General features: G+C 44.5%; 1 protein-coding gene across 1 annotated transcript in view; it reads left to right on the top strand.

Annotated features, from left to right (window-relative positions):
- The window catches only part of Bace2 (beta-secretase 2), a 90267-nt gene extending 67262 nt beyond the window's left edge, over positions 1-23005 (top strand). Inside the window, exons 8-9 of the mRNA XM_055614939.1 lie at positions 1029-1197; positions 17519-23005. Of these exons, the coding sequence (XP_055470914.1) occupies positions 1029-1197; positions 17519-17772 (423 nt within the window). The 3' untranslated portion in view covers positions 17773-23005. The remainder of the gene's footprint in view (positions 1-1028; positions 1198-17518) is intronic.
- Positions 23006-23748: the final 743 nt, after the last annotated feature.

Raw genomic sequence — 23748 nt, forward strand, 5'->3', positions numbered from 1 at the left:
ACACACACACACACACACACACCACACACACACACACACACACACACACACACACTTTTTTTTAGAACAGCCTCTAGGCCAACAGGAAAGTCTTCATATACCCTTGACAATATACCTCGTCTCAGCCTAAAGAGTCCCAGCTGTCTGTTTATGCCACTTTGGCTCAAGGTAGGCAAGTGTCTTTTTTATGAGATTCAGCAAGGTTACCAAATATACAATCTGGAATTCATTATTTATTTTATGCAGGGTCTCACTATGGAACCCTGGTTGGCTTGGCCTAGAACTCACTATACAGGCCAGACCAGCCCCAAACTTAAGGTGTGTCTGTCTCTGTCTCCCATGTCCATTATCTGGATTTCTTTCTGGAAGGGACACACAAAAGAACCAACTAAAAAATACACACACACCCTGGATGGCATCTGGCCACTTACTCATGTCTGTCAGTTGCTTCAGATTTGCTACATAATCTTTTGCTTCCGTGTAGTTTGTTCATTGTTAGGTATGACAGAGACATCGTATATGTACTTGGACAACCTCCAGACCCTTAGAGCCAGGAGTTCCCTTTTTCTGACTTAATCGGATCCTCTCTAGAAACTGTGTGCCCATTTGACATTGGCCATGCTTTATCCCAGACTTTCGTTTAACACACATTTGCCTAGGCCCTACTCCTGGCTAAGGTCCCCAGACTCTAGGGAAAAGATGAGTAACTCTTTGCCTTGAGGCATTGCTTGCTGACAGTCTAACAGTGCAAGATAGCTACTGCAAAGTCAGTCCTCTGGAATGAAGCACTGCATGTGTGTGCACATACTCAGACACAGGCAAATATATACATAATTAAAATTAAAAATCTTTAAAAAATAACGTTTATTGAGACACTTTCGATCTCATGTTCCAGATTACTGGGAAGGTGTTGTCTTTGTTTTTCTTGACCTTTGGGGGGCTGCGGGCAGAGAGAGACCTCCAGTTTTATACTCTTGTCTAATCCATGCTTTGTCTTGTGTGTTTGTCCTTGTTTCTTCAACAAACAGCTCTACATTCAGCCCATGATGGGAGCTGGTCTCAATTATGAATGCTACCGTTTTGGTATCTCCTCTTCTACAAATGCACTGGTGATTGGCGCCACTGTGATGGAGGGCTTCTACGTGGTCTTTGACAGAGCTCGGAAGAGAATGGGCTTCGCAGTGAGTCCCTGTGCAGGTAAATCTGGCTTGCATAGCACAGGAGCTCCCTGAAAAGAGGACCTTGGTAGATACACCCTCCAACCCCCAGAACAATCGTAGCTCCTTACTGGCTACTGTTGAGCCATTTGATGTGTGCTTATCTTACCACTGAAATAGTTCATGAGCTTGTTGAAAGATGAAAAGAGGTGATTTATGTAAGGGGGGGGATACTTGGAGTTGAATCCATGTGTGCACATGCTAATGTACCTACCACCAACCTATATCCTCAGCTCTTTACTTCTGAACTTTCTTAATTTCAAATCTACATTTTCATAAGTTGCTCAAGCGGGCTTTGAACTTGGGATCCTTATGCTTCAGCCTCCCACTAATCTGAGATTACAGGCCTACACACCAGGCTCAGCACACATAAAACTTCCCTTCTATCTCAGGCAACAACAGTTTTTGAAAGCACTAGTCATCATTTCCCACAGAAGAAATCAAAGTGCCCAGGAGCCTTGTGCGAATTACAGTTTGATTTTATAGTAGGGATTCTGGGAATGGAACCCAGAGGCACAAGCAGACTGAGCACATGCCCATAGTTAAACTGTTTCCAGGCCATCAATTATGATGTTTTGACTGTTGGTGCAAAATTAATAAAGGAAAGAATTCATGAGAATCTGGGTCCTCGTTAGGAAATAAGGAGAGACCTGTGGGTGCTGGTTTTTAGAACCCTAAAATAAGAAGGCCAAGGAGTAATTCCTTCACAGAACATGTTGTGCTGAGCAGTGTAAGGAGCCACAGCAGAGTCACACTGCAGAGTCCAGCTGAGGCCTGGGTGGGACTCCACAAGGGTAGGGAAGGCCCTCTACTGCCAGCATCCTGCAGACTGGCAGCTGTTCCAGGAGAAGCTCACATAAGACCTGGTGCTATCAAAGACTAGGTACTTGTGACAAGCAGCCCAAGGAAGGAAGCAACTGAAGATCCAGGCATGTGATTAGGTTGCTGGAGAGAGGAAGGAGAGCCTGTATCAGGAGAGGTGGTCAAGATGTCTGCAGGGTTTCAAAGTGGCTTTTCAAGGAACTGAGAAAGTGTTTGCAAACTGAGCAAGGTGGGTCATGCCTATAACCCCAGCACTCAGAAAGCTGAGGCAGGATTGCCTTGAATGAATTTGATTAAGAACCTGTCTCAGAAAGTCAAAAGTTTGGGGGTTAGATGTTATATGTAACTCAGTAGACAGTGCCTTCCAAGGCCACAGAAAACCCTGGTTCAAATCCTACAACAATGCGCAGCATGAAACAGAGCCCCACAACGACATGTGTTGATAATCTCAGCTCTTAGGAGATGAAGGTAGGAGGATCAGAAGCTTAAGGTTATCTTAGCTTTCTTTCCTGTTGCTATAATAAAATAGTCTGACAAAAGCACCTTAAAGAGAAAGGGCTTTTTTGGCTCCCTATTCCAGATTATAGTCCACCGTGGAGGGGAAATCAAGGCAGCAGAAGCTTGAGCAGTGACATCACATACAAGTGTGGAAAGCAGTGAGTTGATGCACTCAAGCTAGCGTGCAGCTCACCTTCTGTACTTTCGTACAGTGCGGAATCCCCTTCCTAGGGAATGGTGTAACCCACCGTGCACAGGTCTTCCCATCTCAAATGATGTAACCAAGACAGTCCCCCACAGATGTGCCCCCAGGCCAAGCTGATCTAGGCCATCTCTCACTCACACTCTAGATTGTGTCAAGTTGACAATGAAAACTAACCATCATAAAGTCATCATGGCAAGCTAAAGGAAAGCTGCTGCTCACGTCAGAGAAGCAGCAAATCTGAAGGTGTGGTAGCCATCTGGGGAGTGTGAAGACCAGTTAGCAGGAAAAACCATGTCTGGTCTACAAGGATAATAACGTCTACACAGTCGCCCAGCCCAGACATACATGATATGTACCGTGTGACTTCTTATCTGACCCTCTCAAGTATCAGCATCCACAGGCTCCTGAGTCCTGTGTGTAAAATGCTGCTGTGTAGACCATGGTAACCACCCAAATACTTTAAACCATATCTGCATTTCTAGTAAGGTGATAACAGTGCAAACACCCTGTAAATGGTTCTGTGCTGCTTGCTCAAAGAGCACTGAGGGCACAGCTGGCCGCATCCAGCACATCTTCTCAAATATTTTCTGTCTGAGGTTGCTTGAGCTCATGAGACCCACAGACACAGCGGGCTGGCTGCACATAAAGCATGTACACATTCAGGAAGCTTGATCTAACAGTTTCATAATCACATTTTCATCCTGTGGTAGATGTAGCTAGTATCCCTCCTTACAATTAGTGCACCTTGCCAGACACGTGTAAGTGTGTTTTGGTATAAATCTTTTGCTACCTAACAGCTTCCCCCTGGACTTGGCTGCGTTTCACGCTAGTTCCTAGTGCAGTTTCTAAGGAATTGCGTATGGCCCTGAGTATGCTCATCATCTGCAGCCAGATGACATCACAGAGCCTGCTTCCAAGCTCACTCGTGTGGTCATTGACAAGAGCCCCCCTATTTGTTGTCAAGAGAGCATTGCCACAACTGGCCTGCATGTCCTCAAAGCAGCACCTGGCCCCCTACGAATGAGTGGTCCAAAAGAGCCATGTAGGTTAAAGTGTGGCACCCAGTTTCATTGGTAGTGGTATTGTTTATGGCCTGTTCTGTCGGCTCTGCAGTGTAGAGGAGCAGACTACCCGGGTTAACTATCAGGAAATAGATCTCAAATGGAAAAGTATTTTGAACTCTGTTTACCATAGAATTGGTGATGATTCATTTTCATCCTCAGTTTGGTACAGCCTATAGTCACAGGGGAAGAAAGCATCCACAGGAGATTCTCTAGGTCAGGTTGTCCTGTGGGATGTCTGTGGGAGATTGTCTTGATTACATTAACTCAGGTGGGAAGGCCAGACCACTGTGGGTGGTACCATTCCTTTGGTTTCAGTCCTAGGCTATGTAAGTATAGAAAGGGGATTTTTATACAGATAGGCACATAAGAATTCATTCTCTTTCTGCTCTTGACTGTAGGTGTGATTTGGCCAGGGATTTCAAGTTTCTGCCTCATTCTGAAATAACGGCTATGATCCTAAATAGGTAGTGGCTTCTTATCAGGATATTGCATCACAGCAAAAAGAAGTGAAACTAGGAACAGGCTTGTAACAAAACACACTTATGTTAATTGGTTGATTTGTGGGTTTTTTTAATTTTCAGTTAGTATTACTGTTGTGAAACTGTGTGTTCTTTGTCAACTTGATCTCTTTGCTAAACATTCTATTTTCTAAATGTTCCATGTTAGTACTCATTTTCACTGCTGCATCATACCACACTGCCTGAGTACAGACATTGGAGAGAGACAGAGCACAAAGTTTAAGGCCATCACTACTCCACCAGAGGACTGGAGTCCCAAGTGATCCTAACACATATGAACAACATAAGTGAGCTCAGGTAGTTATGTTTATATGTTTATTCCTTTATGTATACATGTAACAATAGTAATTTTTAAAAAGAGACCATGAATTTGAAAGAAGCAGCAGGGGGACAGGATGCAACAGGGGAGGGGTTGAAGGGAAGGGGGGGGTGACCTAAATAAGAAAGGAAAAAAGGAAAAGCCCCAACCCTAGTCAGTCTTTTACCTTCTATATATTTAAACCTGTGAGGTCACCTGTGGCTGAGCAGAATGGAGCAGTTTTTGCAGTCTTTGGGAAAGGTCAGAGGAGGGTTAGTGAAGAGCTTATAAGATGCTGTGACCCTTCCTGCTCAGTTATTAACAGACCATACCCATAGACTTATCTTCCACAGAGGTCTGCTTGCAGCCATAATTGCTAGACAGGGTCTGTCACCATGGCCATCCTGCTGTACCACAGTGGGGGGTGGTCATACGAAGCCCTGGGAAAACAAGCACAGCATGTCCCACCCTTCCTGGGCATGGAGACTAACCATCATGTGAACGTTAGGCCAGGAATGGCTCTTCTATACTTCACTGCATGTTTAAAGCCAGAGGGCAATCTGAGTGCACTGATCCAAACCCATAGTCTCTGCTATTTGAAAAGCTGGGGCAGGGCCATCCCTTAACCAAGAGTTTAGAGTTAGCCTCCATAACATTTCAAGATGGTCTCTTTAAAAACAAATGCTGAAAGACTCTACCCAGTAGGGTATTAAAGCAGATGCTGAGACTCCTAGCCAAACTTAGGGCAGAGTGCAGGGAAGCTTATTAAAGAAGGGGGAGATAGAAAGACCTGGAGAGAACAGGAGCTCCACAAGGAGAGCAATAGAACCAAAATATCTGGGCTCAGGGGTCTTTTCTGAGACTGGCACTCCAACCAAGGATCATGCATGGAGATAACCTAGAATCCCTGCACAGATGTGTTCCATGGCAGCTCAGTGTCCAAGTGGGCTTCCTAGTAAGGGGAGCGGGGGCTGTCTCTGACATGAACTCAGTGGCTGGATCTTTGATCACCTCCCCCTGAGGGGGCAGGCAGCCTTACCAGGCCACAGAGGAAGACAATGCAGCCAGTCCTGATGGAACCTGATAGGCTAGGGTCAGGTGGAAGGGGAAGAGGACCTCCCTATCAGTGGACTTGGAGAGGGGCATGGAAGAAGAGGGAGGGAGGGCAGGATTGGGAGGGGATGGGGAGGACCACAGCTGGGATACAAAGTGAATAAATTGTAATAAGTTTTAAAAATTAAAAAAAAAAAACAAATACTGACAATATAGCTCAGTGACAGAGCATGTGCTTAGCAAATCCAAGGCCCAGTGTTCAACCCCCAGAAACTAATTAGGTGAATAAATAGTGGGAGCTGCACATTGGCCTTCTGTCTGTTGGAGGTGGAATAAGTTCTCTACCAAATTGGTGGAGTCAAAAGTTATAGAAGCTTTCAATATTTCCCAGTGACTTTATTTTGGCTTTATAATTTCGGGGCAGCTCTTAGTTTACAGGGTTATCTGAGGGTTGCAGTAGGGGAGCAGTGAGTAGAAGCCCTTTCCCAAGGCTCCAAGAGCTTTTCCAAGACTGATGTTGCAGACTTCCTGGCTTCTTTGCAGCTTTCAGCTGGAGTACAACAGTGTGCCCATGGCATAGAGTGATTTGGAGAAAGTACCCAGACAATCTCCTTTTTGTGTATGTGTATGTGGGCTGTAGATTGTATGTAAGTATGTGTGTGTGGGTGCTTAAGATACATGTACACACGAGATTACATGCTTGTGGAAGCCAGAGGTCAACTTCAGGTGTTTTTGTTTGTTTGTTTTATTTTGTTTTGTTTTTTTGTCACTCTCCATCTCGTTCTTTGACACAGGGCTTCTTGTTGGTCTAGAACTCACCAAGTAGGCTAGTTGGCTGTTTGGCAAGCCTCAGGGATCTGCCTAGCTCTACCTCCCCAGCACTAGGATTACAATAGGGTGCCACCACACTGGGCTTTTTGTTTCTTTGGTTCTAGGAATTGAATCCAGCTTGCTCATCCAGAACTTTGCCATCTGAGCCTTTCCCCAGACATCTTTTTCTCTGGTGTCCATGCTAATTCTGCCCCCTTCCTGCTGAGAATGCCTGTGTGGATCTCAAGCAGAGCTGCGCAAATTCTCTGGAGACAGTTGGCAATGTGGAACTGGCCCTCCCAAGTCTCAGGCTTATCCCTAAACAGAAACTCTGGGTACTGGGGGCCCTTCAGCTGCTTCCATGTTGCCTTGTACAAGTGTCTGCAGCTAAGCAGATCATAACGATGGAGTTAAATCGACAGCCCTGTTGTCTTAATGGCTCTAGGGCTTCTGAAATACCATCCATCTCTTTTTATAGACTGAGACATTTAGCATCCAAGAGCTATATAGATTTCAACTCATACAATTTGAAACACATTGTGGATTGTGGCAGTCATTCCATGGGATTTTTCTTGCTGCAAGTTGAAAGTGGATCATCTGGTACAGCTCATGTTTAAAAATAGGGAGGGTAGTGTGAAAATAAGCCTCGGAGATATGCCTGTCCTTATCTGCTTAGAATATTGTCAAAGACACCAACGCTGAGAACCCTAAAGCCAAGGGCCGGGCACCCCTGGCTCCACCTTGTACAGAGGAAAACCTGAACACTGCAGAGAATCCTGGCCCTAAGGCTCAGGAGAAGTTTCATTTAGTAAAATGCTTGCTCTGCAAGTGTGAGTACCTGAGTTCAATCCTTAGCACTTATGTTAAAAGCAGATACAGTGGTGTGTGCCTATAATCCCACTTGGGTCAGGGGAATCGGGAGGATTCCTGAGGTGTAATTACACACACACACACACACACACACACACACACACACACACACACACAACTGTAGAGTAAGCTTCCTGAAGCAGGTGTTTGCAGAAAATGTCTTGATCATAGATCTTCAGTTTGGTGAGGCACTTTGTTTGGTTTTATGTCTCATGGGGGTGGGGAACTGAACAGCCTAAAAAATAAAAGTACAATTAAAACTTTAAGCTAGGACATTGATAAAAGCGTTGAAATAACAACATAATAACAGCTGACCATCACCAGCATTGACATGTACCCTTGGTACCATCTACACACTTAAAATCTACTAACCCACCTATTCTTCCAACACTGTCACTTTTAGGGACATTTACAGATTTAACAAAAGAGGTGGAGTCAAAGAAGTTAGCTGAGAACACTGAGCAGACAGGGCAGTGAAGCTCAGTGATATAGCCCCTAACAAAAAAAAAAAAGCAGGGTTTTGAAGCCAGAGACCACTCCAGGGCCCCCTGTCCTCCAGCTGGTGAACAGTGGCTTCTCATACATAAATCCAACCTAGGAAAGCCATGTCAGCTTCAATAATAATTGGGGTGTCAACAAATGCACAAGCACCTAGTGATGGGAAGTTCCAGAAAATAATGTCCAGATGTAGCTCTTATGATGACTGTTTTTGAGAAGGGTCCTGGGCTAACTTCAGCCTCCCTGTGTGGCCTAGGATGACCTACAGCTTCTCGCCTTCCTGCTTCCCCTAGTGCGGGGGGTTACAGACATAACTCCTACGCCAGCTTGAGCAGTGCTGGTCTGGAGCACATGCCTCTGTGGTCTGTGATCCATATGTACTTCACTCTACGCTCCACAAAAATTCAGTGCCGTTTCTTCTTTCTGGCCTTATGCCCCCCCCCCCCCCCGGTCCCTTTAACATGAATAAGCAGCGTGAGAATACACTGATGTTGGTGTTAGTGTTCTCTGTGTGTGCCAGTTCACATAGTGTCTGTTATGATTATCTATAATTTGATTGGTCCTTTTGAAAAGATCTGTTGTAAAATTTTATGTCTAGGTGTTTTAACTGCATGTATGTAAGGGCACCACATGTGTGCACTCAGAGGCCAGAAAAGGTTGTTGGGTCCCATGGAACTAGAGTTACAGATGGTTTTGGAGTGCCTGTGGACACTGGAAATTGAACCAAGATTCTCATCAGTCATAGCTAGTGGTCTTAACTGAGCGATCTCTTCACTTCTGATGCTCTTTTTCTATAACGTGTGTGCCATTAATAACACTAATGTGTTTTTCATGTTATGTAGTATGCCAAGAAGTTTGATTTAGGTCTTCTAACCTCTTCTGTGTCTCTATCATATTAAATAGTCCTCTGACTTCCTTGTTGAAATCCGGTGATAATCAAGGCCATGATGCCCTGTGTAACTGTGCTCATCTGAGGCATTTCTGGCTAAAACTCCTCCTGACAAACTACATCTCCTACTTCTCTGTGTGCACCATAAATGGCGTGTTCCAGCTCCTTACTGTACTCTGTCCTGTAGACTGACTGTTCATTATCTCCAGGTTCCTCTGTGGGAGCCTAATAACACAAGACATCCCTCCAGCTTGGAGATAGAGCCTCTGGGACTGGGAACTTATAAAAGAGCTTTAGCCAGACCTTTCACTCCTTCCCCAAGTGAAAACACAGACAGCTACCCCGGAACCATGAAACTTTCTCCAGGTGGGGTTTGCTTACTTGCTGTTTGCAGGTCTTCTGGTCTGTGGTAATTTCTCATGGCCCTGGAACGGACTGTGCATTTGACAGCATCTTCTCAGATGCCTCACAGTGTCAATTACCTCTTCACAAGGGCTGAGTGTTTTTGTGCTCTTAACAATACTTGGAATTTGTCCTGAGTCAGGATTAAGTTGTTTTGAAAAAAATTTTGCTTTCTCATCTTTCTTTTAGGTGCCTGTATGTAGCCAGGGCTATGTTGTGTCCATGGTTAGAAAGGTCCTTCTCCTGCTCTGTGCTCTATCTGCTATCCTATAAACTGTCTGAAGAGACAGAACACACAGGGAGCAGCTGAGGATGCAATCCTCTCAGACCTGAGTGAACCCTGAGTCCTGTTCTTTCATATTGACTCATAATGGCTCCCAGGGGTCTTTGGTCATCCCTCAGAACCCAAGGGATGGGATCCAGGACCCTAGAAGACACCAAGATCCAAGAATTCTTAGGGATGCAGGAGCCCCTTCTATAAGATAGCCTTCTCTCTCTACCAACTCCAAGCACTGTCCAGTGCCTGCAACATCTGTAGATGCTATCACAACTAACGGTATCAGGTCCCTTCTGTGAGATGGCACGGTGTCTCCACAGAACCCACGCTCCACCTGCAGTTGATCATCTCTTGATTACGTCAGACTCCTCAGTGTCAGCACTGTGTAAATACTTGGTCACGCTGTGTTGCTCAGGAAATAATGACAAGACAAAACCGCTACATGTTTTCAGTATAGATGCCATTATTCTTCTGGAATGGTTTGTGGTTGGCTGGGTATGAATACGGACTCCTGGATGTGAAGTGTTGACTGGACCCCCACTAATGGTTCCAGGAGACCTTGACCCCCGGTAGACTCTGGTCTCTTGGTAGGGCTTTCTCCTCAGCTTGAGCCTGCACTGCAAACCCTACCAGCCATTGTTCCTCTGGACATCTGCCTGCTGCTCGTGGTGGGAGCTACCTGGCTTCTGCATCCCTCCCTAGCCTACAGCCTAGAGAAGGAAAGCAGTGTGCTGGAACACTCTTCCTTTGTTTTTCACTTAGTGTCATTTCACCCAACGTTGCATTTGTTTCAAGTGGGAGGTCAAGCTGGCCCCTGTGACTCCATCTTGGCTGGAAGTGAAAGTGGTTTCAAGTAGTTTTGGATTGCTTCCTGCCTTCCTGCTTTGCCATCTGTGCACTGTGCTGGCTCCCTCTCATCCGTGTTCTGGCTGACACATCTCATTTATAAAGTAAATTTTTGAAGAAAGACAAATGACCTGCTTTGCAAAGAGAGTAGAAACCTGAGAGAGATTTTACTATCTGAAAGATTTGTACAAATCCGTGAGAACAGAGGAGCAAAACCACAAATGGCCAGTAAAATCTTTTTTCTTTTTTTCTGCAATACTGAGTAATGAACCCAGAGCCTCCTGCATGTTCAGCAAGCATACTACCAATGACCTAATTTTCTCCACTCCCTAATAGTTCTCCCATTCAGAAGTAATGTAGTTGAAAATCCAAATTAAGCTTCAATTCATATGTCCATAATATGGCTTTTTCTGTAGTCATTAAAATAGGTGGACATGATTTAATGATAACGATTTTTATCATAGAAAGGGTTACACTCAACAGTATTAGTATTGGTTGTTTTGACCGGTAAATCTATGACTGTTTCCCTTCTCTCTGTTTGCAAGGTTTCTATTGTAAATGTGCATTACCTTCCTGATATGGAGTGGGGTCATTTGCCTTTGGAGGGCTATAGGGCAGAGTTTGGCACTCCTCAATCAAGAGACAGATGGGAAATGCTTCAGTTTTTTTCATCTTCAGAAATGGATAGGTCACCATTCCAACCCTGTAGCCCAACCAAGAGTAACCCAGGAGGGACAGTTAACATGGCTGTGTGTCAGGAGACACCAACCTTCACAGGAAAATGGCAGGTTGACTTTGCCCCTGGGTGCTCTGTGCTGGTACCTTGGCCATCCCTCCCACTGCGGACATCTGGGGGTGTGCATCAACCGAGTCTGCAACCCACCACGCTCAGGTGATGGCAGGGCCATGTTCACTACTGCTCCGCCTCCCCTCTTTCTCCTCCTCCTGTGCTTAAATAAGCTGTTATTGGGCTGGAGAGATGGCTCAGAGGCTAAAAGTACTGGCTGCTCTCCCAAAGGTCCTGAGTTCCTGAGTTCAATTCCCAGCAACCACAGGATGGCTCACAACCATCCATGATGAGATCTGATGCCCTCTTCTGGTGCACAAGTGTACATGAAGACAAAACACTGTATAATTAATTAATTATACAGTGTTAATTAATTAATAAGGAGGGCCTGGACAGATATCATGCAGACCCTAAGAGAACACAGATGTCAGCCCACTATACCCCACAAAACTCTCAGTCCTCATAGATGGAAAAAACAAGATATTCAATGACAAAAACAAATTTCAACAAAACCTACACACAAATCCAGCGTTACAGAAGATACTAGAAGGGAAAATACAACCCAAGAAAACTAGCTACTTTCAAGAAAACACAGGAAATAATTAACCTCACTAAAGTAAAACGAAAAAAACAACCAAGCACACAACCTTATGACCACACCCAACATCAAAACCAAAGGATCTAACAGCCACTGGTCATTAATCTCTCTCAACATCAATGGACTCAACTCTCCAATAAAAAGACACAGACTAACAGAATGGATATGTAAACAAAATCCAGCAATCTGTTGCATTCAAGAAACGCACCTAAGTCACAAAGATAGACATTACCTGAGGATAAAGGGTTGGAAGACTGCTTTCCAAGCAAATGGTCCTAAGAAGCAAGCAGGAGTAGCCATTATAATATCTAATAAAATAGACTTTCAACCAAAATTAATAAAAAGAGATGGGGAAGGACACTTCATACTCATTAAGGGAAAATTCCACCAGGAAGATATCACAATCCTGAACATTTATGCCCAAAATACAAGGGCACCCACATTTGTAAAAGAAACATTGATAAAACTTAAACCACACATAGATCCCCACACATTAATAGTGGGAGACTTCAACACCCCACTCTCAACAAAAGACAGGTCAACAAAACAGAAATTAAACAAAGAAACAATGTCTCTGACAGAGATCATGAATCAAATGGACCTAACAGACATTTACAGAACTTTACACCCAAACACAAAAGAATTTACCTTCTTCTCAGCACCTCATGGAACCTTCTCCAAAATAGACCACATAGTTGGTCACAAAGCAAGCCTCAACAGATGCAAGAAGATTGAAATAATCACTTGTATCCTGTCTGATCACCATGGAATAAAGCTGGACCTCAATAACAACAGAAATAGCAAAAAGCCTACACACACATGGAAACAGAACAACTTGTTACTAAATGACAGCTGGGTCAGGGAAGAAATAAAGAAAGAAATTAAAGTCTTCCTAGAACTCAATGAAAATGAAGACACAACATACCCAAACTTGTGGGACACAATGAAGGCAGTGCTAAGAGGAAAGTTCATAGCACTAAGTGCCTTCAAGAAGAAATTCGAGACAGTGCATTCAAGCAATTTAATGGCTCACTTAAAAACCCTAAAAAAAGAAGAAGCAGACACACCAAAAACGAGTAGACAGCTGGAAATAATCAATCTCAGGGCTGAAATCAATCAATTAGAAACAAATAAAACAATTCAAAGAATCAATGAAACCAGGAGCTGGTTCTTTGAGAAAATCAACAAGATAGACAAACCCTTAGCCAACCTAACTAAAAGGCAGAGAGACACCATCCAAATCAACAAAATTAGAAATGAAAAGGGGAATATAACCACAGACACTGAGGAAATCCAAACAATCATTAGGACTTACTTCAAAAGTCTATATGCCACAAAATTTGAAAATCTAAATGAAATGGACAATTTTCTTGATCGATTTGACTTACCAAAGCTGAATCAGGAGCAGGTAAATCAATTAAATAGTCCTATATCCCCCAAGGAAATAGAAGCAGTCATCAAAAGTCTCCCATCCAAAAAAAGCCCAGGACCAGATGGCTTCAGCGCAGAATTCTACCAGACCTTCAAAGAAGAGCTAACACCAATTCTCTTCAAACTATTCCACAAAATAGAAACAGAAGGAACACTACCAAACTCATTCTATGAAGCCACAGTCACCTTGGTACCTAAGCCTCACAAAGACTCAACAAAGAAAGAGAATTTCAGGCCAATCTCCCTTATGAACATTGATGCAAAAATACTCAACAAAATACTTGCAAACCGAATACAAGAACACATCAAAGATATCATCCACTATGACCATGGAGGCTTCATCCCAGGTATGCAGGGGTGGTTCAATATACGGAAATGTGGATCCATCAATGTGATCCACCATATTAACAAACTGAAAGAAAAAAAACACATGATAATCTCTCTAGATGCTGAAAAAGCATTTGACAAAATCCAACATCCATTCATGTTTAAAGTACTGGAGAGATCAGGGATACAAGGCACATATCTAAACATAGTAAAGGCGATATACAGCAAGCCTATAGCCAACATCAAACTGAATGGAGAGAAACTTAAAACAATCCCTCTGAAATCAGGGACAAGACAAGGCTGCCCACTGTCTCCATATCTCTTCAACATAGTGCTGGAAGTCCTTGCTAGAGCAATAAGACAGTCGAAGGAGATCAAGGGGATACAGATGGGAAAAGAAGAAGTCAAATTATCACTATTTGCAGATGATATGATAGTATATATGAGTGACCCCAAAAACTCTACCAGGGAACTCCTACAGCTAATAAACACCATCAGCAAAGTGGCCGGATACAAAATTAACTCAAAAAAATCAGTAGCCCTCCTGTATACAAAAGACAAAAGGGCTGAGAAAGAAATTAGGGAAACAACACCCTTCACAATAGCCACAAAAGACATAAAGTACCTTGGAGTAACCCTAACCAAGGAAGTCAAAGACTTGTATGAAAAAAATTTCAAGTCTCTGAAGAAAGAAATAGAAGATATCAGAAGATGGAAAGATCTCCCATGCTCATGGCTGGGCAGGATTAACATAGTAAAAATGGCCATCTTAACAAAAGCAATCTACAGATTCAAAATGCAATTTCCATCAAATTACCAACGCAATTCTTTACAGACCTGGAAAGAAAAATTCTCACCTTCATATGGAATAACAAGAAACCGAGAATTGCTAAAACAATTCTCTACAATAAAAGATCTTCTGGAGGTATCTCCATCCCTGATCTTAAGCTGTACTATAGAGCAACAGTTATAAAAACTGCATGGTACTGGCATAGAAACAGAATAGTGGATCAATGGAACCGAACAGAGGACCCAGAAATAAACCCACACATCTATGGATACCTGATCTTTGACAAAGATGCCAAAACCATACAATGGAAAAAAGATAGCATCTTCAACAAATGGTGCTGGTCTAACTGGATGTCTACATGTAGAAAAATGAAAATAGATCCATACTTATCACCATGCACAAAGCTGAAGTACAAGTGGATCAAAGACCTCAACATAAAACTGGACACACTAAATCGGTTAGAAGAAAAAGTGGGGAATACCCTTGAACTCATTGACACAGGAGACAACTTCCTGAAGAGAACACCAACAGCACAGGCTCTAAGAGCAACAATCAATAAATGGGACCTCATGAAACTGAAAAGCGTCTGTAAAGCAAAGGACACCATCATCAAAACAAAACAACTGCCTACAGACTGGGAAAGAATCTTCACCAACCATTTATCTGACAGAGGGCTAATATCCAGTATATATATAGAACTAAAGAAGCTGAAAAACAGCAAACCATTAAAAAATGGGGAACAGAGCTAAACAGAGAATTCTCAGTAGAGGAATATCAAATGGCAGAGAAGCACTTAAAGAAATGTTCGACCTCATTAGCCATTCGGGAAATGCAAATCAAAACCACCCTGAGATTTCACCTTACACCCATCAGAATGGCCAAGATAAAAAACTCGAGTGACAACACATGCTGGAGAGGCTGTGGAGAAAGGGGAACCCTCCTCCACTGCTGGTGGGAATGTAAACTTGTACAAGCACTCTGGAAATCAATCTGGCACTTTCTCAGACAACTAGGAATAGCACTTCCTCAAGATCCAGCCATACCACTCCTAGGCATATATCCAAAAGGGGCTCAAGTACACAATAAAAACAACCATGTTTGTAGCAGCTTTATTTGTAATAGCCAGAAGTTGGAAACAGTCCAGATGCCCCTCAACTGAAGAGTGGATGCAGAAATTGTGGTACATCTACACAATGGAGTATTACTCTGCAATGAAAAAGAAGGAAATCATGAAATTTGCAGGTAAATGGTGGGACTTGGAAAGGATCATCCTGAGTAAGCTGTCCCAGAAGCAGAAAGACACACACGATATATACTCACTCATATAGACATATAACATAGGCTAAACCTACTAAAACCCTGAACATCTAAAGAAACTAATCAAGAGAGCAGACCCTGACTAAAACACTCAATCCGCATTCCGAAAGGCAAAGAGGATAGACATCAGAAGAAGAAGAAAACAGGAAACAACCTAAGAACCTGCCACAGAGGGCCTCTGAAAGGCTCTGCCCTACAGACTATCAAAGCAGACACTGAGACTTAAGGCCAACTGATGGGCAAAGTGCATGGAATCTTAAGTAAGAAGTGGGAAAGAGTAAGATCTGGAGAGGACAGGAACCCCACAAGGAGAGCAGCAGAACCAGAAAATTTGAACACAGGGGTCTCCTCAGGGACTCATATTCCAACCAAAGAACATGCATGGAGATAACCTAGAACCCCTACACAGATGTAGTCCATGGCAGCGTAGTATCCAAGTGGGATACAAAGTGAATAAACTGTAATTAATAAAAAATAAAATATAAAAAAAAGATTTAAAAAAAGCTGTCATTGTGGAGTCTACACAAGCCAGAAAGGGTATGGCCTTTAGAAAAAAAAAAAGTCATTTCTTCCTCCTTCAAAGGCAGTCTTTAAAGACCATTATCCTACTGTCATTTTGACTAAAGATCATATTTGGGAAGACTGGAGGTCCTTGGCCTTGAGTCAGGAAACAGGAAATGTTTTGTGGTGTATATTCTGGGACTAAGAGAGTAGTCAGGCCTTTCTAGTCCACTGTCCTCTGTACCCAAGTAAATCTTAGGATACTGTAGTCCTGGAAGGAGAGGAAAGCCCAGTGCCCTGGCCCACCCATACACCTGCTTCTGCCACGGGGTTGCTGCTCTATTTGGCAGCATGAGCCAGGGAGAGTGGAACCTAAAAATGAGGAGGACTAAAGTCTTGTGCAAGAGCCAGCTCTATTCAGGGCGCCAGATAATTTCTATTCTGAGGGTCTTCCGAGGGTTAAGCAAGGTCCTGTGAGCAAAGTTCCCTTGAGTTCAAGTTGTGTAGGTCACAAGGGCACAGTCACATGAGTTCAGGCTGTATATAGTCATGCATATTTCTAAATAATAACAGTAGATGATGGATAATCTGAAGTTAACTCACTCCTATTTACACTTGGGAGGACACAAAACACATTCCAAGAACAACCATGTTGTGGAGGACCAGAGGTTACAAGACTCTTGTCTTGTATACTTGGAGTTTTCTCACAAGGTCTCAGAGATCTCCTCACACAGCTTCACTCATGGACCTTGTTCCAACACCAAGGTCTTTAGCAGAAGCCACGATAGCATTCTATGTTTCTGTGTCATTACCTATGACACCAGCCATGTTTGTTAATTGATCGCTTTTGGTTCATGGTTCTTCAGATTCAACTTAGGAGGGGGAGTGTCTGGGAAGGTCTTGGAACCACTAATAGTGGTTGGGCTAGGTGTGGTAGTTCCGCTATAATCCCAGAACTCTAGAGGCGGAAGCAGGGTAGCCTCGGCTGCATAGAAAGTTCTAAGCCAGCCTGGGCTTTGTAGTGAGACCCTATTGCAAGAAAACCAAACAAACAAAGTATTAAGAAGACTAGGTTGGACTCACTAAGTATTACATGGGGTCAAATTAGCTTTGCCAAGAGACCCTTCCCCCACCCTTCCCAGGCAGCTTCCGCTGAGCTTTCTGAATGGCACACTGCCCCTCTTTCCACTCCTCCTTCATCTTCAGTCCTGAGGAACATCACAGCCCAGGTGGTGCCTCCAGGCAGTGTGCTGTCACCCACAGGGTGTTAGCATTCCTAGAGAGCACCAGCAGGGTTTGCTTCTGCACAGCCCTCCATCCTGCAGGTTCAGTAGAATGTACTGATTGGCCTGAACCATGAGGACACGCTGCTGCTCCTGACCTGTTGTTCCTAAGTGCACTCAGTATCTGAGCCATTGGGGCCCAACTGTCACCAGCCGTGAGCTCTGTGCCCACTGCCAGTGGGGCACAGCTGTGACCTTTCCCCTTCTGTTTCCTCAGAGATTGCTGGTACCACAGTGTCTGAGATCTCTGGGCCCTTCTCCACGGAAGACATAGCCAGCAATTGTGTTCCAGCACACGCTCTGAATGAGCCCATCTTGTGGATGGTGTCCTATGCCCTGATGAGTGTGTGCGGAGCCATCCTCCTGGTTCTTATCCTCCTGCTGCTGCTCCCGCTGCACTGCCGACGTGGCCCCCGTGACCCTGAGGTTGTTAATGATGAGTCCTCACTGGTCAGACATCGCTGGAAATGAAGAGCCTCGTCTGAACTCCAGCTGCCTTGAACCCAGCTCTTCCCAGGAGCACATCTCTGGTTGGCTTCTCTGTCCATCGGTCTGGAGTCTCAGCTGTGATCTGAATGCCTTCCAGACTCACTGTAACTCCATTACTCTTGATTTCCAGGTTTTCAGATCTTTTCTACTTCGGAGGGAAACAATAATAAAAGCACCTTGTTGTGAACCAAAACAGTGCATTGGGCTTCAGGATATGGGACTGGTTATACCAAACTGCCCAGTGTACCACCAAAACCAAAAATCAGCCCAAACAAACAACAGAAGAGGGCAAGTCATGGTTAGTGACTGTCTTCTCTTCAACCTCAGGAAAATCAGTTCAGTTGCTAGAGCTCTCTTGCCTAAAGGAAACTTTTGGTATTGACCGTATTAATGGTATTTGGTGCTAGGCTACTGCCTAGTCTAGAACAGATGAAAAGGCTTTTAATATCTGAGGAGGAGAAGTAGCCTTGGGCCTGATGAGAGTCACCAGCCTTCTACACCTGACTGCATTGCAGGACCTTGAGTAGGTCTCAGGGCCCCCCAGACATGACAAGCTACACTCTGATCACACCTCACACAACCCCCTGACAGGGGAAGGTAGAGTGGAATGGAGTGCTAATGACATGCGGACTCTGCTCACAGGCCGAGGTGCTTCATGTGTCACTTGGCCAGGATGTGTCGGTGCAGGCACCTGATTCCACTAGTGCCCTAGCTGTCAGGGGAGGCAGACAGGTGCTGAGCTGCAGTCATACGACATTTTGTCACCACGCTGGTCTTCTTCACATACGCTTACTCAGATTTCAAGTTAATTAATCATGTTTTAATGAGGAAAACAAACTCAGTCTCTCTCTCTCTCTGCTGCCGTAATTGTTTCTTTTCTCCAAATCTTCTCTGGAACTAAGTTGGTAATTACTGATCTGGGAATGGAGACATGGCCAGCTGCCCATGCTTCTGACCAGCTGTCAGGGAAGAAAGACTCGTGACTTGGCATCATTTCCATTTTTCTGAGTCCTTTGAAGCCATGCATTTTCCTTCATAAGACGCCTGGGGCTCAAGTGTACCAATGCAAAGAAACCTGAAGGCACTTGGCGTGCAGATGACCTCTGTGGTTCTCCCTTATGGGGACAGGAAGGAAAGCCTTAGCAATGGGGGACCAGCAGTATATCTACTGCCATTTGAGGCCTTTGCCAAAGTGAGGTAGAAGCCTGTAACTCCATGTGAACATTTGTTTATGATGGGACATAATTGACATGCAAAGCCATTTTTCACACACACACACACACACACACACACACACACACAAATGCACACATTTCTGTGCCAAGTTCAGTGTTCATTTTGTGCTGCTACAGGGATGGGTTGGATATAAAACACTCCACCTAGAGTGCCAGGGAGCCCCCACCCCATCAGGAGTGTTTGTGGTGTTGACAACAGACTTCAGACGTCTCAGCCATCTGGTCTGCACACTTGGTCACCTCCACATTGAGAAATGCATGGCCGTGCCAAGGACATGCAGGAGCCATCAGGCATGTTGCAGTGAACGGGAAGCCTCCCCAGCAGCCAGAGGAACCTTCTGGGAGATTCTGGTGTGAGAGGACTTGAGCTGTTGCAGAAGGAAAAACAAACAGAAGCAGGAACAGCATTGTGCTCTCACATGCTCACCAACGTGTCCAGCCTGTTCTGGTTGAGAACAAATAATCCCAAAATGCATTAAGGCTTAGAAATCTCTAGAAGTGTGATGCTGTTCACCTGTTGATTTTTCTGTTGATTCCTGTCTCTAGGCAGGTTTGATGGAAGTGAACCAAGTTCTTCGGATACTCTGCCACCCTTCCCTGTGCTGTGGGGACTACGAATCCCTGAAACAGGACGGCTCGGTCCTCACACTCACACTATCCAAATCTTTGTATTAGGTTAGGCTTCTGAAGAGCAAAAGGTTTCTGGCACACTGAGTCAGTGGGTGCCTGTGTGACAGTACAGGGTACAGACAAGCAGGGTGTTCAGGCACACGGATTTTGTATCAAATGTCCCTACCTTTGCAGATGCAACTGCATGTGACATTTTGGTGGTAACACTTACATTACAAAAGCATAGCTTAGCAAGCAGAACGAAATAGACAGTTGTATTTGGGACATTTTCCTGGCACATGCTGCCTTTTAGTCAAAACTGTGGTGACACCCACCTCCCGAGTTCTGCAAATTGAGGCTTCACTTGGCAAACTTTCAGGAAGGTTTGCTTTGAACAGAAATTGAAGTAGCACCCTTTTGAGGGTCTCAGTTTTGCCTTGAATAGAATGAGGAAAACACTGGAAGATGGGAGCACCTCCCACCTGCACGGTGCGGCTTCATGTTGGCTTGTCATAAACCTGCCAGCTCTGAGGAGAAACCTGGCTTCACTTCAACTGAAACAATTATTTGAAATAAGCTGATGTTTTCTTCCTGAGGAGATGTTTAGAAGCCTGGAGTTACCTGGGTAGTGGTGCCGCACACCATTAGGCCCAATACGCAGGAGGAGCTACCCCTGCAGGCAGGTCTCTGTGAGTTCTAGGCCAGCTAGAGTGAGTTCCAGGACAGCCAGTGCTATGCAAAGAAACCCTCTCTTGAGAAACCAACCCAACCCAAAAGTCTGAAGTTAAATTCTGTCTTCAGGTAACTAAAGATATATGTTTTTAAACAATAGCAAGAAATAAAAAGGATCCGTGTCCCCACAGTGAGAGCTGCTGGCGATCTGTCTCCAGTCTCCTGGTGTGGACCTTGCATTTTCTTTTGAGCCAGAAACAAGTGCCTGGAGTTAGAGACCAACGTGCTGCACACGGCCATGGGTGTGCTCTTTCCAGCACATCCCACTTCTGGTATTCTGGGAAGAATTTATCTGACTGGTCCTGAAACCAGGAGGTTTGTGTTAGAGATACAGTTGGGTCAGAAAACTGAGAGTAAAATAATTCCCAGAAAGCAACAGTAAGCACTTCACAGCTTGCGGAAGAGGTTTTCTAAAGCAGATTCTCTCCTCTCATTTAAGAGGTAGGGAGGGACTACTTGATGATTTAATTAAGAATGGGGATTTGTTAAACTGCTCTTACCATTTTCTTGTCTGGTTGGGATTTGAATTCCAGCTTCCTCCCTGGGAATAGACAGCTACCCAGAAGTCTGTCTTGCAGGGAAGGATAATTGAGTTTCACAGCATTTATCTTTATTAGTAGAAACCAAATAGCTGGATGGCATCCCAGCATGTTTTCTTTTGCATGAAGTTACTAGAATTGATTATTGGCACACCCACAGGGGGAAAAAATCATCACTATTTTCTAAGGCAAAACAACGGAATAGCACACAATACAAAACTGTATATTTTACTGCCAGAAAAAAAGCCCACATATGTGATTATGTTCCTCTCCAGTAAGTTTTAAGAATTACAGAACTGAGTTTGTGGCAATTTATCAATTAGAGAGAAAAGCTGAGGTTTTTTTTGGGAGGGGGCATTTAAGAGAGTCCTAATGTGATTAGAATAAGCTCACAGAATAAACAGGATTAACACTTCAGGAAAATGTTCTTCTATCTGGGCATTAGCTTTCTTTTAACTTCAAATTTCCCCACTGTGTTGATTTTACCTTACAGAACTTTATCCCCCACCCCACCCCCAGTCTTAGGAATGTCCAGACATTGAAGTCAACCTTGACAGAGAATATGTGAGAGGGCAGTAGCCTGCATGTTCCCTGAGCCAAACACAGATTGGTCAATTCATCAGCAAAGTCAGAGATTCCTGGGAGCTGATAAAGTCTAGACTTTTAGAGGAGGACAAGGGCTGAAGGAGTCAGGAGAGAGGTACACCCCCCCAGACAGGGTGGGCAACCCACTTCACTCCAGTTTTCAGAGCGCCCTATGTGTCAGGAATTTCCAAAGGCAACCCCTCAAGCTGATCATCGGCCACGAGCAGACAGTCAGCATAGGGCAGTTTATTTTGTTTAGAGGATGGCTACTCTAGTAAGAGCAGAGTGCCTGAGGTAGGAGCAGAGCCAGGCCTGAAGCGGAGGGGTCAAAGCTGTGTGCTGGGCAATTCACTGGGCAAGGGAGAGTTACTCCAGCCACACTGACGTGGCCAAATTCCTTTTGGGGACTGTCTACTCAGAAAGGGACCCTGACAACTGAAGCTGGGCAGTCTCGTGATAATCAGCCTTGTTGGACCGCCCACCCACTCTGAAAGCCATGACCATATTCCTCCAGGGATGGCTTCCATCAGAGACATATCCTGAAAGAAGAGTTTGGGTGGGCAGAGCTTCCTTCCTGCTACTGTCATCCTCGAATCTGTGCCCTGTCTACCTGGGAAAGAAAACACTCACAGAGTCCCACATTGCCAGGGTGAGTACTGCTGAATGAAGAATGCCATGTAAGGAGAGAACTTAGTAATTTCCTTCTGAGATGAAGACAGACAGACATAGCTTCCCCACCCTTTCCCCCTTTGCTGCAGTATCACACAGTCTCACCAGAGAGGGACTCAGTTCAAACTCACAGAGTATGTGGGGTTCTTACATGCTAGTGAAAACTGAAGTTTTAGAGTGTAAAAAGGCTGTGTTTCCTTTTGCCTCCATTCAACTGCATAGTTGAGTATCCTTAAGGTTTAAGATGCTCTCTGGGCATGGAAAGGGCCACTACATCCCCTGCTTCTCTGGCATGCAAGGTTTGGGTTCTGGTGGGAGAACTATAAGCCATGCTCCAGGTATGGTGGCACTTGCCTTTAATCCCAACACAGGAGGCAGAGGCAGGTAGGTATCCAGGATGCCTGGTGTAGATAGTGAGGTTCACGCCACCCAAATTACATGGTAAGACTTTGCAAATAAATAAATAAATAAATAAATAAATAAATAAATAAATAAGTGATCCGAGCCTCCTTCTACCGAATTCTGGAAAAGGCAGAAAGTAGTACTTTGTAAAATGTATTTTGTGTAGCTCTCATTTATTCATATTTTCATACATGGTTCTTGAGTGTAAATTGTATTTCTGAAGATGCTTCTAACTGGTTAATGTTTTCTTTGGGAATCTTCCTCCATTTCTGGGACACTGAACTAATTTCAAATCAACATACGATTAGAATATACATACCAGGCCCTCCACCCTGGAGTTTTCTAGAATAATATTATTTTTGTACTTGTCCATCCTGCTAAGATGTATACCACTGAAAGGGGGTGAGATGTCTGATTCAGTCTGAATAAATAACACTTCCTGCTTGTTGGGTTCAGAACTGTTTTTTTAATCTCATGGCTCTTGGGTCTCAGCTCTGAGGTTCTTGCAGGTCACAGGACATATGGGGCTCTGGGAAATACCAAAGATGAAGTAAGTGGAGGGAAGGCCCAAGCTCAATGAACATGCTGGAATGCGAGGGGAGACCCTGGCGTGGCTCTCAGCTCACCCAGCCACCTCTGAAGCCTTCCTGAATTCTGCATGCTGAGCTGGCTCAGGACCTGGTGCACAACCTTCGCGTGGTAAGGATATGCCCTAGTGGGCCAGCCTCTAGAGGAGGTCCCTTTTGGAAGCAGCTGAAACATTCAGTAAGCTAAACATCTGAGGACTGTGCTTTAATTTTTAAAGATGGCTATTCAGGGGCTAGGGAGATTGTCGTAATAGTGTAAGGAATTACATGCCACACAACAAATCTAGTATAAGGAGGGAAGTTAACTTTTGTGGGAAGTTGAAGGGGTCCTGTTGCAGGGATGGAGACAGAGAGTGGGCCATGGGGGGGGGAGAGAAGCTGGAACAGAGAGAGACTGAGAGACAGAGACAGACCAAGAGAAAGACCCAGAGAGCTGGAGTGGCATGTGGGTCCTTATATTACACACACACACACACACACACTTGCTGCTGGTGGCACCAGATGATGACGTAAGACATTGCCAGGACTTTGAAGGCCTCTGAAGGCAGGCCAGTTGAATCACCTGCACAATAACAGAGATGGCTCAGTGGGTGAAATACT

The sequence above is a fragment of the Psammomys obesus genome, unplaced genomic scaffold (genome assembly GCF_907164565.1).
Source record: "Psammomys obesus unplaced genomic scaffold, mPsaObe1.curated_primary_1811, whole genome shotgun sequence".
NCBI classification, from domain to species: Eukaryota; Metazoa; Chordata; class Mammalia; order Rodentia; family Muridae; genus Psammomys; species Psammomys obesus.